The sequence below is a fragment of the Bufo bufo genome, chromosome 11, assembly GCF_905171765.1.
Source record: "Bufo bufo chromosome 11, aBufBuf1.1, whole genome shotgun sequence".
Lineage (NCBI taxonomy): Eukaryota > Metazoa > Chordata > Amphibia > Anura > Bufonidae > Bufo > Bufo bufo.
The window spans coordinates 22,616,767-22,635,730 of NC_053399.1; the positions used below are offsets into that span (position 1 = coordinate 22,616,767).

General features: G+C 46.5%; 1 protein-coding gene across 2 annotated transcripts in view; it reads left to right on the forward strand.

Moving 5' to 3' along the window:
* Positions 1 to 18,964, forward strand: part of TRMT61A (tRNA methyltransferase 61A) — a 47,145-nt gene that overhangs the window by 2,126 nt on the left and 26,055 nt on the right. Inside the window, exons 1-2 of one of the 2 annotated variants that reach the window (XM_040411350.1) lie at positions 10,422 to 10,516; positions 14,824 to 15,169. In XM_040411350.1, coding sequence (XP_040267284.1) covers positions 14,839 to 15,169 — 331 coding nt within the window. In that variant the 5' untranslated portion in view covers positions 10,422 to 10,516; positions 14,824 to 14,838. Of the gene's footprint in view, positions 1 to 10,421; positions 10,517 to 14,823; positions 15,170 to 18,964 lie in introns of those variants that run through there. The other variant, XM_040411351.1, reaches the window with a different exon arrangement.

Genomic DNA, 18,964 nt, shown 5'->3' on the forward strand with positions numbered 1-18,964 from the left:
GATAGGCATCCATGATCTCTATAGAGAGAGTATTCACATGATGCACAGAATATTGCACTATGCAAATACTGTGGGTGTGGAAAGGGGGCTCATATTTATAAAATGCACTGATTGTGAATTAGGATTGTTTTACTTAAAAATGGCTCCTCTCAGAAATTCTGCAAAATCGCAAGCAAATGTCTGTGATGCAATATTGCATGAACTTATAATGCACTTAATGCGTGAGATTTTGTGGTGCAAAAAACCTCAGATATGACTTGTCAGTGTAATGTCATTTTACCAAATCCTACGTATCTATACAAATGACACCTTCTCACTGTTTTACTGACAACGTGCAGAGAAATTAATTGCAACCCTACTAGAAGTGTCCTAAAGTTGCATTTTGAATCAATAAAGTGGAGATTTTGTCTAATAGTTGTAGTAGATATAGGGATTAAATTACCACGGCATTCAGAAAGGAGGATTAGTGCAGTAACATCCAGTGTGGTCCAAGTATGTATTACATGCAGATCGACAGACACTTATAATTGGATGTTTTGGTCACACAGACCTTTCCTCAGCTCAGTGGATCTAGAGATTCATAAAAAGAACCACAATCATTCCCACCAAAAATGAATAAGTCTAAAGAAACAAAACAAACATAAAATAAACCACTATAACATCCCATACAAATGAGAATCGAGGGACCGCCATGGGGTCGAACTTTGCCCCTCCATAGGCAAATGCCTACATGATTTTTCCAAGGAAAATTTTGCATATACACAAATTATTCCAGCAATATGCTCAGATTTAGCTCAGTTTTATTGATGACATTTTTTGCATATAAGAGGACCTGAATCCTCCATTATGGCCTTTGACTTCATCAACAGTGTATACCCAGAACTGAGATTGAAGATTGTATTACACATGCTGATTTTTGGGCAGATGATCACTAAAGAGCGTTCACAGTAACTATTATTCACTTTAGCGATCTTCTGATCATGTGTCCCATACACCGCAATAGAATACTATTGCATTCCATGAGATTCTCAGTCACTGTCTGCTGAGCCATGCCTCGCACATGACATTATGGGCAGTTAACCATGGCAGGCCTGGAAAGCTTCAGAAAGTGGAGGCTTGCTGCAGGGGCTGCAATCAGAAGGCAGAAGGAGCATCCTCACAGATGGCGTGATCGCTATTGACCTCATCAACGCTGATCCGGTCACTGCGGCTGCCGGATGTATTAGACAGGCGACACCCGCCAGATATGGAGAGGGCTCAGTGCAGCAAGCCTGCTCCATACAACCCCTGCACGCTAATGACGTACATGTACTGCATTATGTGTTAAGCGGTTAATAGAAAACATTTGCCCACCCCCACAGGCTCTAGTTCAGCTAGATTTGCATGTGTGATGACACTATCCCTTTTTACCTAAAATCCATCAAGTCATTTGTAGAAATTGGCCCTGTGGAAATCTCAACAATTGCTTTCAACCCCTACGATAGGTGCATTCCTATGCCTGAGGTGTGCACAGTGTAATCAAAGCGCATCATTTTTTACACCCATATACAGGATATTTCCGTATTAATGGCTATTATACCTGTGCATCTACATTCCTAGTATACATTTTGAAGTGTCCATGTGGCCTCACCTATGTGGGGGGAAAACAACCCAAGCGATACGTGAAGTAGATGAGTAAGGCTACTTTCACACTTGCGGCAGAGTGATCCGGCAAGCAGTTCCGTTGCCGGAACTGCCTGCCGGATCCAGCAAAACGTATGCCAACTGATGGCATTTGTAAGACTGATCAGGATCCTGATCAGTCAGAAAAATGCATTGAAATGCCGGATCCGTCTTTCCGGTGTCATCTGGAAAAACAGATCCGGCATTTATTTTTGTCACCTTTTTTCGGTCTGCGCATGCACAGACCAGAAAGACGCATCCGGCATCCGGGTATTTTGAATGCCGGATCCGGCACGAATACATTCTTATGGAAAAAAAAAAAATGCAGGATCCGGCATTCAGCCAAGTCTTCAGTTTTTTTGGGCCGGAGATAAAACCGTAGCATGCTGCGGTTTTATCTCCGTCCTGATCAGTCAAAAAGACTGAACTGAAGACATCCTGAACGGATTGCTCTCCATTCAGAATGCATGGGGATAAAACTGATCAGTTCTTTTCCGGTATAGAGCCCCTAGGACGGAACTCTATGCCGGAAAAGAAAAACGCAAGTGTGAAAGTACCCTAAGGCTATGGGCTGGACAATAAAAACGCTGCGTGCATATTTGCGGTGTAGCGGCCGAGCAGGTGGCAGTAACCGGCAATGCCAGATCTGCGGAGCCGGAACTGCCTGCCGGTGAGGCAGCTGGGTGGGAACTAACCCAAGCCTCCCTTTTCAGGTATTGCCAAGTGGGAGGTTTACTACCCCCCTCCCCCTCCCATCTTTATTCTTGCACAACCCCTTTAAGTAACTTAAGATGCTGGACCCGCCATTTACTTGACGGTCCATCGATCATATTTACAGTGAACCACATTCGCTTCCACTATAACCACTTATTGCAGGTGACTCCCCCGGGCTGAGATCGCTCATACAGTAATCTTATGCTATTCTTCTGCTTCTGTTCACATTAGTCTGTTCTGGCGGTGCATAATCTACCGCTTTCTGACTGTTACCATTACATTATGCAGGGTGTGAGGTGTGATAGCTCGCACTGGTAATAGGTCTGTCCTCCCAAGTTATCATCTCATATGTACTGGTATTATATGTACTTTACACCTATGGAAAGTTATCAGAGTGCTTTATTTTATTTATAGGTGTGTGCTTTGTTTCTTTACACTTATAATTTTTGCTGGGAATGATTGTGGTTCTTTTTACCCATCTAGATCTACGGAGCTGAGGAAGGTCTATGTGTATGTCCGAAACATTCATTTATAAGTGGCATGTAATATATACTTGAACCACTCTGGACGTTCACATTTCAGTTAAAGGGCATCTGTCAGCAGTTTTGTACCTATGACAGTGGCTGACCTGTTGCATGTGCGCTTGTCAGCTGAAGGCGTCTGTGTTGGTCCCATGTTCATATGTGTCGGCATTGCTGAGAATTATGATGTTTTATTATATGCAAATGAGCCTCTAGGAGCAACGGGGGCGTTACCATTACACCTAGAGGCTGTGCTCTCTGCAACTGCTGCGCCCTCTGCACTTTGACAGGGCCGGGTATGATGTTTTCCCTACCTGGTCCTGTTAATCAAGGTGCAGAGGGGGCGGAAGTTGCAGAGAGAGCCGAGCCTTGAAGACGCCTTCAGTTGCCAAGCACACAAGCAACAGTTTTATAGGTACAAATCTGCTGACATATGCCCTTTAACCACGTTTGTATTGAGTAAGAATTGCCATGGTACTTTATCCTATGTATATTTGCTGTGCACACCCTCCACAAGCGCCTCTATTTACTTGGAAGCGCAGTGGTCATTTATAAGAACGTCGCGGTGGGCAGCCGATCGCTCATGTCCTTGAAGACTACATGCATCAGTACCTTACATGAATTTCTAAGGTCACAGCGTATTGTTAATGCATTGACTAGCGCACGAAATAAGAGGGATATTATCCATAGCAACTAGTTTACTTTTTTTTTTAAGGCTCAAGGACCCTATAAGCAAAGCAAAGGGGATTCCGGGCACTATGGGTCTGGGACTCCATGTGCTGCCATATGGCACCCCTATGCATCACAGGGTTGTATTCTCACCGATTTATACATGTGTATAAAAACAGAGGTACAAGTATAGGTACAACTCTGATCTGTCATATGGCAGTGTATATGGGACCTCATCACCCATCAGGGCTCACAATCAAAAATTCCAAATTAATCAGTACGTGTTTGGTGGAAACCCATGCAGCTTGTTACCCTTTGTCAAATTCCACCCAGGACCCCAGCGCTGCCAAACCACTCAGCCTTTATCCGGCCCCGTTATGGGATCATATTAAGAGCAAAGAATGTACTTGGTGAAAGCGCTATTTAAAGAGGATCCCATACATTTCTTATGAAGTGGGAACCTAATGCAATAGTCTATTTACATGCATGACCCTGGAGAAACAGGTAAGATCAATTTCCAGGCAGTATAAAAGAGAAGACATCAATTTTGCAAAAGTACAAAGAGGCTGTAACCTTAAAGGGGTTCTGCACTTTCTTTAAACTGATGATCTATCCTCTGGATAGTTCATCAGCATCTGATCGGCGGGGGTCCGAGACCCGGGACCCCCGCCGATCAGCTGTTTAAGAAGGCAGCAGCGCCGCGCCCTTCTCAGTGTTTACCGCCGGCCCAGTGACGTCCCCACTAGTATCAACTGGCCTGGGTGGGGCTAAGCTCCATTCAAGTGAACAGCGCTTAGCCACGCCCAGGCCAGTTGATACTAGTCGTGACGTCACTGGGTCGGCGGTAAACAGTAAGAAGGCCGCAGCTCTGCTGGAGCGCCACTGCCTTCTCAAACATCTGATCGGCGGGGGTCCCGGGTGCAGAACCCCTTTAAGGAGTGCAGAACCCCTTTAAGGAGCCTAGGAGGGCATACAGCGCCCAGCGGAATAAAAGTTGTTTTCCTGAGATCTTATCTATTGGATAAATTAGCCAAGGACATCATTGGAAACCAGATGACTTCAGCTATGAGATACTGCTGGCGATTTTGCGGTGACAGGTTCCCTTTACGGTCTCACTAGTTTAAAGGGCATCTGTCAGCAGTTTTGTCCCTATCACACTGGCTGACCTGTTCCATGTGCGCTTGGCAGCTGAAGGCGTCTGTTGGTCCCATGTTCATATGTGCCCGCACTGCTGAGAAAAATGATATTTTAATATATGCAAAGTTGCCTCTAGTAGGAGGGGCAATGCCGTTGCACCTAGAGGCTCTGCTCTCTCTGCATCTGCTGCGCCTTCTGCAATTTGATTGACTTTAGGAGAAGTCCGGGCCAGGCGTGAACACGTGGAACAGGTCAGCCAAGTCTGCTGACAGATGCCCTTTAAAGGGGTATTCCCATCTCAAACACTGATGGCATATCAGTGCTTGATAGGAGCAGGTCATAGAGGTGGGACCCACACCCCTTTAAAGGGGCTGTTCATCTTCGGGGGGGGGGGGGGGGGGGGGGGGGGGGGGGGGGGGGGGGGGGGGGGGGCCTTTCAAGTAGACACCCCCACGTGGCCAGACCTTGGAGGACAGCATACTTATTTGCTCCCTACCACTGGGTTCAACTTCTTCGCTTCCATTGTATCAATATCTGGTTTGACGCCTCTGCAGCCAATGCCTGACCACTGTGGTCACCTGCCTCATAGCTTAAAGTGACCCACTGACATCGGGGGGGGTCTTCCCAATAGGTCCCCCGAAGATCAAAAACACCATTAATCTCCACTAGTGCAATGTTTAACATGTCTGTATGTATGACAGTCGCTTTCTACAAGCGGAGGAACACTTTAAGTCACAACTTCCATCTGTTTAAATCCTGCTCATCGTGGGCAGCTTAGCTCTCACCGATCGAATATCATCTTTAATCTGAAACAGTGGTCATATTTCATAACGATGTGTACAATGGAGATAACAGCAATGGTTGCGGCAATGTAGAAACTATACTGTAACACTGCAGTTTGCAGGGAAGAACTACTGTACATACAAACACTGAGATACTTTTCTTTACATGTTAAGCATAGTTTTCCTTTAATGACTCATTATAATAAATGTAGAGGACGGCTCATTACCAGGAAGGACTTCTTACCTTTTCCACATATATTAATAGCACGTACACCCAAAACAGCAACTGCCCTATTCCTGTATGAGGTCGGAAAAACTGAGCCGCCAGCTAAAGAGGACGTGATGTGCACAAGATGCAAACCTTAAATTACTTTGCAACCATTACAAAAAAAATTAAAGGGTTTCTGTCACTAGAATTTTCACTATTAAACTGGCTGACATTAGCGATGTGCTACTGTCAGCTGCACCTAACTCTGCTCTTCTTGTGATTACCCGTGCCCCCGTTACTGCAGAATTCTTACTTTTATAATATGTAAATGAGCCTCTAGGAGCGGGGGGGGGGGGGTATGTTGCTCCTGCTCCTAGAGGCTTCGTTCTCCCACCTCATTACACACCCTCCAAGTCTTGATTGACAGGGCCAGGCAGCGTTTGCATCCTCCTGCCACCCCTGTGCGCTGGGGAAATCTTGCGGCGTTCAGTATTCGGCGCAGATGCGGTGAGGGAAGGACGCTCACCGGCTGCCAGCTTCCTCAATACTGAACACCGCGAGATTTCCCCAGCGCACAGGGGCGGCAGGAGGATGCAAACGCTGCCCTGTCAATCAAGACTTGGAGGGAGTTTAATGAGGTGGGAGAACGAAGCCTCTAGGAGCAGGAGCAGGAGCAGCGCGCGCGCCCACAACCCCCCCCCCCCCCCCCGCTCCTAGAGGCTAATTTACATATTCTAAAAGCAAGGCCTCTTACACGGGCGTCGCATCTGAGGGCCGGACAAGATGCAGGTGCATTGTGGGAAAATGCACGATTTTTCCACGCAAGTGCAAAGCGTTTTAATGCGTTTTGCACACGCGAGAGAAAAATCGGCATGTTTGGTACCCAGACTTCTTCACAGAAGTTTGGGATCGGTGTTGTGTAGATTTTATTATTTTCCCTTATAGCATGGTTATAAGGGAAAATAATAGCATTCTGAATACAGAATGCAAAGTACAATAGGGCTGTAGGGGTCAAAAAATAAACTCCCCTCATCCACTTGCTCGCGCAGCCCGGCTTGTGGAGCGCAGTGATGTCACCAAAGGTACTTTTCCTCCCAGGTCCTCAAAGAAGAAGACAGATGAGATGCCGGGCTGCGCGAACAAGTGGATGAGGCGAGTTTATTTTTTTTTATTTTTTAACCCCTCCATCCCTAATTTACTATTATTTTCCCTTATAATCATGTTATAAGGGAAAATAATAAAGATCGGGTCTCCATCCCGATCGTCTCCTAGCAACCATGTGTGAAAATAACACCGCATCCGCACTTGCTTGCGATTTTCACACAGCCCCATTCACTTCTATAGGGCCTGCGTTGCAAGAAAAACGCTGAATATAGAACATGCTGTAACTTTCACGCAACGCACAAGTGACGCATGAAAATCACCGCTCATGTGCACAGCCCCATAGAAATGAATGGGTCCAGATTCAGTGCGGGTGCAATGCGTTCAACCCACGTGGCATTCTCACCCGTGTGAAAGAGGACTTCGAATTCTGCAGTAACGGGGGCATGAATAATCACAAGAAGAGCAGAGCTAGGTGCAGCTGACAGTAGCACATTGCTAATGTCAGCCAGTTTAATAGTGAAAATTCTAGTGACAAACCCTTTAAAGGTTGCATAAGACTTAAAGGGGGTATTCCGGTCGTTAGACTGTATTCCCTATCCACAGGATAGGGGACACCTATTAGATCGGTGGGGGTCCTACCACTTGTACAACACTCAGCTATTTACAGAACTCTCAGAGATAAATAAAGTGTCAGTTGCCATGCTCGACCTGCTGCCCTGTTCATTTTGGGGGCTCCAAGGGGTACAGGGTACCTATTCTTGTGATCAGTGGAGGTCTGGGATGGGGTCTGAATGAGTTTAGGGGTCTGGTCTTGGGTCTTCCTGAGTGTAGGTGTTTGATCCAGAGTATGAGTGGGTTTAGGGGTCTGACCTGGGATAAGACTGAGTTTAAGTGTTTGATTGGGGTCTGCCTGAGTTTAGGGGTCTAGTCTAATGGTCTGAATTCGTTTCGGAGTCTGGCCTGGGGTCTGAGTGAGTTTAGGGGTCTGGTCTAGGGAATTTTGAAAATGGGGAGGAATTAAAACTGGAAAACCAGTACACACACACACACACACACACACACACCACTCTGCAAACCAAATAAAGTACAATAATGCCAAAATAATAGAAAGTACTCTTGTGCATATGCTGCACTAATAAATTTGAGATGCTTGGCAAATCATTTTGTACAAAATTATTTGGGCCCGTCTGCCAAACGTCAAGGCGATCTCAGTAAGACAGGAACCTTAACACTAAATACCCATCTAAGTGTGATAAAGGGAGAAAAGACAAGAAATGAATCGCACATCCACTGCTTTGATCTCATCCCTGCTACTACTGCAGGATACAGCACTAAATAGCGCATGTGTACCACCTTCTACGCTACATGAGGCATTAGTGTACATTTTGATCAAAAGGCATAAACCCACTCACCATGCCAAGGTTGCCTCTATGAGTGGGTCGTAACCCAACATTGGCACAGCGCTGCACGGCAACCACCACCGCTGCAGCGCCATACCAACCGGCAGGGGGACCCAGCAGCCAAACAGCTCCCCTGCTGCCTGACCATGCCATACCTAGAACTGGGCCCCACCAACCAACCAGAAAACCAGCACAGTGGCCCCCATGCAGCACTGCACCATGTGAACAGTTGTCAATGCTCACCTGATCTGAAGCTCACAGGAACCCCAACTGAGAGCATGATAGGCTAATTTAACCCCTACTAATGAATACTAGGCTAATTAAAATCACCTGGCATATGCGCTATTTAGTGCTGGCGCCTGCAGCAGGGATGAGAGCAAAGTATAGCAGTGGATGTGTGATGCAGTTCTTGTCTTTTCTCCCATTATCATGTGCATAGAAATTCTGTCCCTGGATCAGCACTCCTCCCATATGCCTGGTGATTTTAATTAGCCTAGTATTCATTAGTAGGAGTTAAATCAGCCTCTCATGCTCTCAGTTGGAGTTCCTGTGAGCTTTGACAACTGTTCACATGGTGCAGTGCTGCACGGGGGCCACTGTGCTGGTTGGTGGGGCCCAGTGCTAGGTATGGCATGGTCAGGCAGCAGGGGAGCTGCTGGGTCCTGCCGCCGGCCGGGATGGTGTTGCATCGCGGGGGTGGTCGCCGTGCAGCGCTGCGCCAATGTTGGGTTATGACCCGCTCATAGAGGCAACCTTGGGGTGGTGAGTGGGCTTATGCCTTTTGATCAAAATGTACACTAATGCCTCATTCAGCATGTAACATAGGAGGCGGTACACATGCGCTATTTAGTGCTGTCTCCTGCAGTAGTAGCAGGGATGAGATCAAAGCAAAGCAGTGGATGAGCGATTCATTTCTTGTCTTTTCTCCCTTTATCACTAAATACCCGTCTGCCCTATAGGCTGATTTTGATTAGTATAGCTATAAAGCTGCGGCCCACTCTCCCTGTATGAATTGGAGGCCATTTGGCACCAGGTAAGGTGGAATACAGAGTGGGCTCAGCATGCTAGTGGAACCTGCATTCCTTGAACAAAATGGAGGCCGGCACCAAAGAGGTATATTATAGTGTGGGTTCGGCATGCATGAGGAGCCTGAATATAATGTGGGCTCAGCATGCATATGGAACCTGCATCCCCTGAATATAATGTGGGCTCGGCATGCATATGGAACCGGCATGCATATGGAACCTGCATCCCCTGAATATAATGGAGGCCAGTATGGCACCAGTTAATGTGGTATTTAGTGTTAGGTTCCTGTCTAAGGCTAGGTCTACACGATGACATTTGTCGCGCAACATTTTGTTGCACCAATGTCGCGCAACAATTTTTATAATGGCAGTCTATAGTGTCGCACTGCAACATGCAACATGCTGCGACTGCGATGCAACAGTCGCAGAAAAATCAATCTTGAATGGATTTTCTGCGACTGTTGCGTTGCAGTGCGACACCATAGACTGCCATTATAAAAATTGTTGCACGACAAATGTCGTCGTGTAGACCTAGCCTTACTGAGATCGCCTTGACGTTTGGCAGACGGGCCCAAATAATTTTGTACAAAATGATTTGCCAAGCATCTCAAATTTATTAGCGTAGCATTTGCACCAGAATACTTTCTATTCTTTTGGCATTATTGTACTTTATTTGGTTTGCAGAGTGCTGTCGTATTGTATATTTTTTTGCCTTTGTGCTTTCAGCCATGGCAACGCGCACCTTTGCACTGGATGTGCTGACTGACCCCCAATTTTTCTTTGCAGTCTATGAAAATGGAATATGCTGTGACTTGTTACTTTGAGCAACTGCTTAGTTTCCTTTTTGCTCGTTTTTTATATAGTGTGGACCTCACGTAGAAAATGAATGCATTCAAAAAGTGCAGTGATTGTCTGGCCAATCGGAATCCCGCTTTCATTGCAACCAGTCAAGTTGGCAAAATAAAAGAAGCAATCTGATTGGTTGCCATGGCCATTATTACCAGTAATAATCATGGGCGACTGGCAAAGCCTGGCTTAGGGAGCGTACAGTTTGGAGAGACGAGAGCTCTGAGACATTGTCTGTCACATGAGCCGTTCACTTTCATGGCCATCCTTACACATACACATGACACAAGTACTATAGTCTGTCCGCCTCTTTACCAGGCAATAAAGCTGCTTACGTCATCAACACGCGACCCGGAAGCGGCGCCCACGTGTGTGACAGGGAGACAGAAGCGACAGCTGCAGCGCTGATCCCCATCTGTGGTGCTTACATTACGGCGCTGTCTCTCAGGTAAGTCATTGGACTGTCGCTGTCTATAGGGAGACTGCTTCTCTTACACTTCTACCTGCAAGCAGCACTTTGGCTCATCCATTATTAGGGAGCTGCATAGACGTGCCCATTCATTGCAGCTTATTCTTTTCAGATATTCTACTCCTCCCTGTTTATAACCTGCAGATGCTGCTTTTCCCACTATTTCCATTATTATTATGCTGCTTCTTGTGACATTGTTCACGTTTTAGGGACTGAACTTGAACAGGATGGGGATTCATTCATTCATAAAGGCTGAGCTGATGGGAGTAATCCTCCAACACAATATTCACATGTAGTATATATAGCTTTTGACCGCCATGTTTTATGGATGGATGGTTTTGATTTTGTGGGAGTGACATATTTTGTCTTATTTGCAACATTGTCTTCAAAACAACCAAGTCAGGCCATTTTAGTTGGGGGAGTAGTATACATTGGGGGAGTAGTACTTAAGGGCGTATCTGTTAGGGGGAAAAAACACAAACTACTCCCTTCATTGAACCCCCCCCCCCCAAAAAAAAAAGACACATGGTTGGTTCCTCAGTCTTTACAATCAGCCATCATGTGACCATTGCGGCCAATCCATGGTCACCTGCCGTACTGCTGCCATCATGGCTCCCATCGCAGAGCAGTATTGCCTGTAGGCATGTGACTGCTGAGATTGGCTGCAGTGGTCATGTGCTGCCTGCTGGAATAATAGACTTGGGGGACCACATGTCCACTAAATGGTGGACTGTTATATATATATATATATATATATATATATATATATATATATTCTTCAAAGGTCAAATAATCCCTTTAGGATGGAGCTACATGGCGAATGTTGCCGTGACACATGACTAAAGATCGGAGAGCTGCCAGCAGCGCTATGAATGAATGTGATTAGGGTTCATGTTGTGACCCACAAGTTGACATGATAGTTGCAAAAAATCTAAACCTGCAGGATCCCTGGCAACTGTGGTAGCGGCAACCTGTGGACCCCATTCATTTTCATCCATTGACATGAGCGCTACTCTGCAATCTTTGGCTACGTGCCATGTGTCATGCTCAAAGTCACTATGTAGACCCAGCCTTAAAGGGGTTCTCTAAGAATTGAAAGGGGTTGGCCCATCTCAGACATTGATGGATATATCTAGGATATGCCATCAGTGTCCGGTAGGTGTGGGTCCTACTTCCGGTACAGGCTGCATGGGCACTAACCACCGTTCACTGCAAAGGGCGTTCTGAAAATAGCAGAGTCCTGGTTTGGCTATTTCTGGCAGTCCCATAGTGGTCAGTGGACGCACTTGTGCAGTGCACTGTCCATTCATCACTATAGGACTTCCAAAAACAGCCTGGTGCGCCCCCTCAGCTATTTTCAGAACTCCCATATCCATGAATGGAGAACACGCTTTGCTTGTGCGGTGTCGTCTCCTTCACTTTGGGGGTCCCATTCTGGAGATAGGAGCAGGTCCCAGAGATGGAACCCTGACATTGATGGCATGTCCTAGGGCAGGCATGCTCAACCTGCGGCCCGCCAGCTGTTGCAAAACTAGAACTCCCAGCATGCCTGAATAGCCTACAGCTATCAGCCTACAGCAGGGCATTGTGGGAGTTGTAGTTTTACAACAGCTGGAGGGCCGCAGGTTGAGCATCCCTGTCCTAGGGATATGCCATCAGTGTCTGAGATGGGGAATACCCCTTTAACAGTTGATAACCCATGGCTAGGCTGTCAATATCTGATTGGCGGGGGGGCCGACATTTGATAACCCCTGCCGATCAGTTTTGGAGTAGCTCTGATGCTGGAATCTACTGAGCTTTGTTAAAGAGGTTGTCCGGGCTTTTGAATATTGATGACCTATCCTCAGCAGCGGGCAGGAAGAGAGAAGGAAGACGGCATGTGCACTCTGCGCGCGACGTCTCCCCATAAAGCTAATCGGCGGGGGTGCCAGCCGATCTGATATTGAGGATAGGTCATCAATATTAAAAAGCCAGGACAACCTCTGTAGTGGACAGAGCTGGATTACTGCAGCACTGCTGCCATTGATGTGATTTGGAGCGTCAGAGCTACTTCAGAACAGCTGATCTGTGGAGGTGCGGGCCGTCAGACCCCCACCAATCTGACATTGATGGCCTCATCAATTGTTAAATCCTGGCGAACCCCGTTAATACTGTACCAAATTCATCAAGATGTCATGCGTCCTATTAATAAATCTGGCGTAGGCTAAAGACAAGCCTAGGTCTAGGTGCCGCCTGCCTGTCTGTTCGCCTTTTGTGGATAAAGGATGCCGGATATCCAGTTCGTAAAGTGACGGCAATCATTGGATGTTCTATTTGAGTGATGGTGACAAGTAGAGAAATCTGCAGGGGGTACGAATGGTGACCTCTAGGGTGCAGAGGTCTGTCACCTGTTGGTGTGTGATACATAATGGGGGAAGCGGGTGCCTGGGGCAACTGTCCTCTCCTCCTTATAGCTCACCAATGGGCGGCAGCTAGACGAAGATGAATTGTTTGCAGCCCTTTGAATGATGGTTATTTCTGTGGAGAAGACGATTCAGTCTTCAGTGAGAATCACATAGAACAGGGATGCCCAACCTGCGGCCCTCCATCTGTTGCAAAACTACAACTCTCAGCATCCCCAGACAGCCTACAGCTATCGGCCTACAGCCGAGCATGGTGGGAGTTGTAGTTTGACAACAGCTGGAGAGCCGCAGGTTGAGCATCCCTGACATAGGACGTATGAGTAGCTGCTCAGTTGTGGCAAAGCTACAACTCCCAACCTGCTATGAAAGCCACGGTACAACATTCTGCCAAATTGAGGAGACAATTGCTTGGTCCCTTCACTCCTGTGGGGGTTTCAGAGTTCTTACATTGGGGAGTAGTATTAAAGGGGATATCTCCGCTTAAAAAATAAATAAATAAATTGCAGAAAATTTGAAAATGACAGCCCCTCCCCCAAAACTACTCAGTTCTTCAATATCCAGCACAGACGCCCAGGTGGTTCCCCAGTCTTTGTTTACAAGCAGCTGTCGTGTGACCATTGCAGCCAATCCGTGGACTCGCGTGCCGCACTGCTGCCATCATGCTTCCATCAATGTAGTACGGCATTACTGCGTGCCAATGTGGGCATGCTGGGAGTTGTCATTTTACAACAGCTTCAGTGCCTGAGGTTGCTGACCCCCGGTCAAGGTTAATGGTGACTCGCCAAATTGCTAGAAAATAGAATTGCGGACAAGAATAGGACATGTTCTATCTTTTTTGCGGACGGATGCGTACAGTTTATACAGTCGTGTGAATGGGACCTTAAGACCTCCATTCAGACCTCAGATCAGCAAAAAAATTAATCAACTCATCTCTCTTGTTCCTGATGCCGTTCCTGCTGCCCTGTGCGGAGTCCTGCAGGATAAGGCCTCTTTCACACTACAGTATGTCGATTTCAGTGTTTTGCCTTCCGTTTTTCACGGATCCGTTTTTCAGTTTTTTTGTTTGTTTCGGTTCAGTTTTTCCGTTCCGTTTTTCCCTATGGCGTATACAGTAATTACATAGAGAAAATTGGGCTGGGCATAACATTTTCAATTGATGGTTCCGCAAAAAACGGAACGGATACGGAAGACATACGGATGCATTTCCGTATATGTGTTCCGTTTTTTTTGCGGACCCATTGACTTTAATGGAGCCACGGAACGTGATGTGCGGCCAAATATAGGACATGTTCTATCTTTCAACGGAACGGAAATACGGAAACGGAATGCATACGGAGTACATTCCGTTTTTTTTGCGGAACCATTGAAATTAATGGTTCCGTATACGGAACGCAAAAAACGGCCCGCAAAACGGAAAAAAAAAAAACGGTAGTGTGAAAGAGGCCTAAGACCTGGAAGCGGTGAGTACAGAGCTAGCACAGGGAGTGCTGTATTCACAGCTCCTTAGTCCTCCTGTACTAATGAGCACGTCCATAATGGAAGCGCTCATTAGTATTCGACCTATAAGATGCACTGACAAAATACAGCATTTGTATTTTGTGCATGGCTTCTATGCGTCTCCATGGTTACAGACTACAAACATGCCCTGTGTGTAGTCTGGTCTAGCAGTCATGTGTTACACCCATCCCTCTGTCCACTCTTTTTGCTATCCTACAAGAAAGGACAAATGGAAGGTAGTTTGTTTGTAGTCATGGAGACGCATAGGTCTGCCTAAAAGCTGTATACATGTAAAGGTAGCTGTTTCATTGAAACTTCAAGGAGCGGAAAATGTTACTTTGGAATTTTTGCTCATTACCTGTTTTTCTATTCAAATATGTTTTTTAGGGTCCAGCAATCGGCATGAGTTTTGCGGAGTACAAAGAACTGATTCAAGATGGAGACACGGCTATTGTGTTTTTGGGTCACGAATCCATGTTTCCAGTGACAATCCAACAGGGGGGCCAGACCCAAACGAAATATGGAGTCATCAGACATTCCACCGACCTGATTGGGAAATGTTACGGCTCCAAGGTGACCTGCAGCAAAGGAGGCTGGGTATATATCCTCTATCCAACGCCGGAGTTATGGACCATGAACCTTCCTCACCGCACTCAGATCCTCTATTCTACTGACATTTCTATGATCACCATGATGCTGGAGCTGAAGCCGGGATCAGTGGTCTGTGAGTCGGGTAAGGACATTTGTCTTTTAAAAAAAATATATATATTTTCATATTGTGACATTTACAAAAATTTAACCAGCAACTCGTAGGTTTCCACAAGTCACGTTGATGCCACTAGTGGCGCCCATACGTGCACAGTCACTTCTGCATCAGGACCTGTTTGTACATGACATCAGCTGGTGGAATCTAACTATGGACAGAAAATCCTGTGTAGCGATTGCTTGATACGGTTGTGTGATGTCATGAGATGACACGTTATCACCCTTGAATCTAAACATTTGAGTGCGGCTACAGAGGGACAATGACAAAAGGGACCGGAGCAGAATGGGCTCTACATTCCCCCTTCAGGCACTAGCTGCAGTAGAAAGGTACCGGATGAGCCTGAGCTGATGGGACACCTTACAAAGGGGATCTGCCCGCTCTCCTGATGTCTGTTTTTAGGAAAGCCTTTTATCACCCCCCCCCCCCCCCCCCCATAAAATAACCTAATTTCTCCTAGAAATGTATGAATAAGTTGATGATGCTACCAGTTGGAGGCGTGTCCCTGTCCAGTCGGTACCGATTGTTTTAGACTGTGCCAGGACACGCCCCTTTTGACAAACAGAATGGTCCCTATTTCATGCTCTTTTCCCAGGAGGAATAACAGAGGAAGGGCACAAGGTAACATTCTTGGGAAAAGATGCTTCAGAATTGTTAATTAATGGGGGAGACAAGTATTCAGTAGAACATGCATGTAAGGAGAGGTGCCAGGTTCTCCTTTAAAGGGGTTTTCCAGGATTTTTATATTGAAGGCCTATCCTCGGGGAAACCCCGCACCCCTTTGCCGATCAGCTGTTGAGTGGCTCCGGCATTGGAATTGCACAACTCCATCCATTGTGTAGCGGACAGAGCTGGTGACCACAGAGCTGCCAGCATTCACGTCGACGAGAGCAATGCTGCAGTTACCAGGGCCGTCCACTACACTGGAACTAATCTGAAACGGCTGATCGAGGGGGTCGGGGGGAGCGCCACGTGTTGGATTGATGGTCTATCCTGAGGATAACGCCATCAATATTAATATCTTGGACAACCCCTTAAAGCCTCAATTTCATGGCCTGAAAATATCAGAGCCACAAAATACGGATGTGGTCCGTGTACATTTTGTTGTAGACCCTTTGACTTCCATGTGCTTTCTGCACCCGTGTGTCCATTCCGCCAAAAAAAGTGTGGACTGCGAACCCATTGAAGTCAATAGGTCCACAAAAAGGGTGGTACGCACACAGGCCGCATCCTTAATTTGCGGATTGCAAGTCAGACACGATCGTGTGCATGAGGTCCTAAAGGGGTTTCCAGCCTTGGAGCCGCTGACCCCCTGGCATCATCCCATGTGCCCCTGAACATAAAATGCCCACTCGCCTGCCCACGGTCCTGCAGGGTCCAGAAGCAGGCAGGCAGGAATTAGTGTTTTTGTTTTTTTCGTTTTTTAATATAATGTTCTGGGGACAGAGGAGGACCCCAGGGATCATCATTAATTAAGCACGTTCAGGGTATGCCATGAATTTATGCATTCACAGCCCCCTGGCGTGTGCCGCCGTGTCAGCGCCATTCTTCACCTTCACGGACTTCATTTTGATAATGGGCCGCAGGATGCAAACCTCTCTCTAAGCCGCTGTTCAGAGAGCTTAGTCCGGACACGTGATCTGCGCTCCGCTCGAGGCCACAGATGGTATCTCAGCGGCAGCACAGGAGCATTTTATTCGGGGAGCGGGCTTCGGCTTCCCGGATTAACCCCCCAGCTGCCGGTGGGAAACAGCTGGCACTGATTAGCGGTGATATGAAGTCATATCTGCACAGCTCGTGTAGGTTCTATCAGTGCCACGTGCCCTTCGAGTAAGTGGAAAATTCCTGTATGCCCTCCAAGTAAGAATGGCGTATGTGGAGAGTCACAGAATCCAGTCAGCTGGTCTACGTGCCTGATAGCAGAGGACAATAGATCGCAGCAAATGGAAAGATGTTGTACTGTTGCTATAAGAACCAATCTTGAACGCTCTGGTACCCTAGGTTACAGTGGTATCGTCTGTTACAATAGTTTGCACAACGGTTACAACCACCATTGGCAGGCATTTTAGTTCCAGTAGGAGTTGTCTGATTAGTCTTCAATCTTCAGAGACCCTTACTGTAAACCAGTGCAGATGCTGCTCACAGCTGGGGCTTTGCTACAGTTGTATCCAGCGTTAGGCAAGCCCCTGTGACATAAACACATCAGCAGCCCCAACATCTGTCCGGATTGTTACAATGTATCAGCCTGGAGCCTATGCTTTAGGGCTCATGCACCCGACCGTTGGTGTCCCGTGCTGTGAACCGCAAATTGCGGTCCGCAATGCACGGGCACCTTCCGTGGGTCAGGAGCATGGGGATCGCGGATTTAGCAAAATCTTGACTTTAGGCATTTTTTATCATTAAGTCAAAGATCATAGGATTTTATTTAAACTGGGATACTGTGGTAGCAAACCCTCAGCTGTGAGAAATATTAGGTCTGTGTCAGTTTTAAGCCTCTGGATTTAAACAAGGTTGCTGTTCACTGACAGCAAGCAGCTATTTTTATTATGCAATGACTCCAGACATGCCTGGTTTAGTATATACATGTTTCCCATAAAATAACAATTCTGGAGCATGTTTGTTTAACTCTGTAAATGTCATTATGTCTGCCTGGACCTGTGAGTGCAGGGTGCACGGCAGTTGCAGAGAGAGCAGAGCCTCCAGGTGTAATGGCAACGCCCCCGTTGCTCCTAGAGGCTCATTTGCATATAATAAAACATCATATTTCTCAGCAATGCGGGCACATATGAACATGGGACCAACACAGATTAGTTCAGCTGCCAAGTGCACATGCAACAGGTCAGCCAGCGTCCTAGGGACAAAACTGCTGACAGATGCCCTTAATGTTCCCAGCTGGCCGTCATAAACCTTAGGCCTCATGCACACGACAGTTGTTTTTCTCAGCCTCAGCCTCCGTTCCGTTTTTTTAGTTTTTTTTTTTTTTTGCGGATAGGATGGGGACCCATTCATTTCAATGGGTCAGCAAAAAAATGCTGATCATCAGTTTGTGTTCCGCGTCCGTTGTCCGTGTTTCCCTTCAGCAAAAAAAATAGTGCATGTCCTACTTTTTTCACATTTGCGGACAAGGATAGGCATTTATTACAAGGGATCTGTGGAAAAAAACGGATCCTCCAAAACGGATGCCGCAGTTTTTTTTGACGGACGGACGCACAATTTGCGGACGCAAAAAACAACGGTCGTGTGCATGAGGCCTTACTCTTCCTGAAATCTGCCTTTCCTGAAAGTGATTTTCTACCCCTTTTCAAGTGATTAGGCTGCGTTCACACTTCAGTTATGTGATCAGTTATTTCCATCAGTTATTGTGAGCCAAAACCAGGTGTGGGTCAAAAACACAGAACAGGTGCAGATCAAATAATTACACCTGATCTCTGTGAAGGCTTCACTACTGGTTTTGGCTCACAATAACTGAACGAAATAACGCAGCCTTAGCTGAGTTTTAATTTAATTTTTTTTATTTTTATTTTTTAAATGTAAGGCAGCACAGGTATTCTAATAATTCCAAATGTTCTAGTGCTGCTTCTCCGTTCTTCATGACTGCAGTGGTGACACCTGGCACCGCTGCAGCGTCGGGGAGCATTGGATCGGTGGTGCTGGAATGGATGGGATTATTTTTTAATTTTTTTGGTGAAGAGTTTACCTTCAAAGCCAATTTTTTTTTTATTGCTTTTTACTCATTTTGGGCTAAAACACATTTAAAAACAAAAA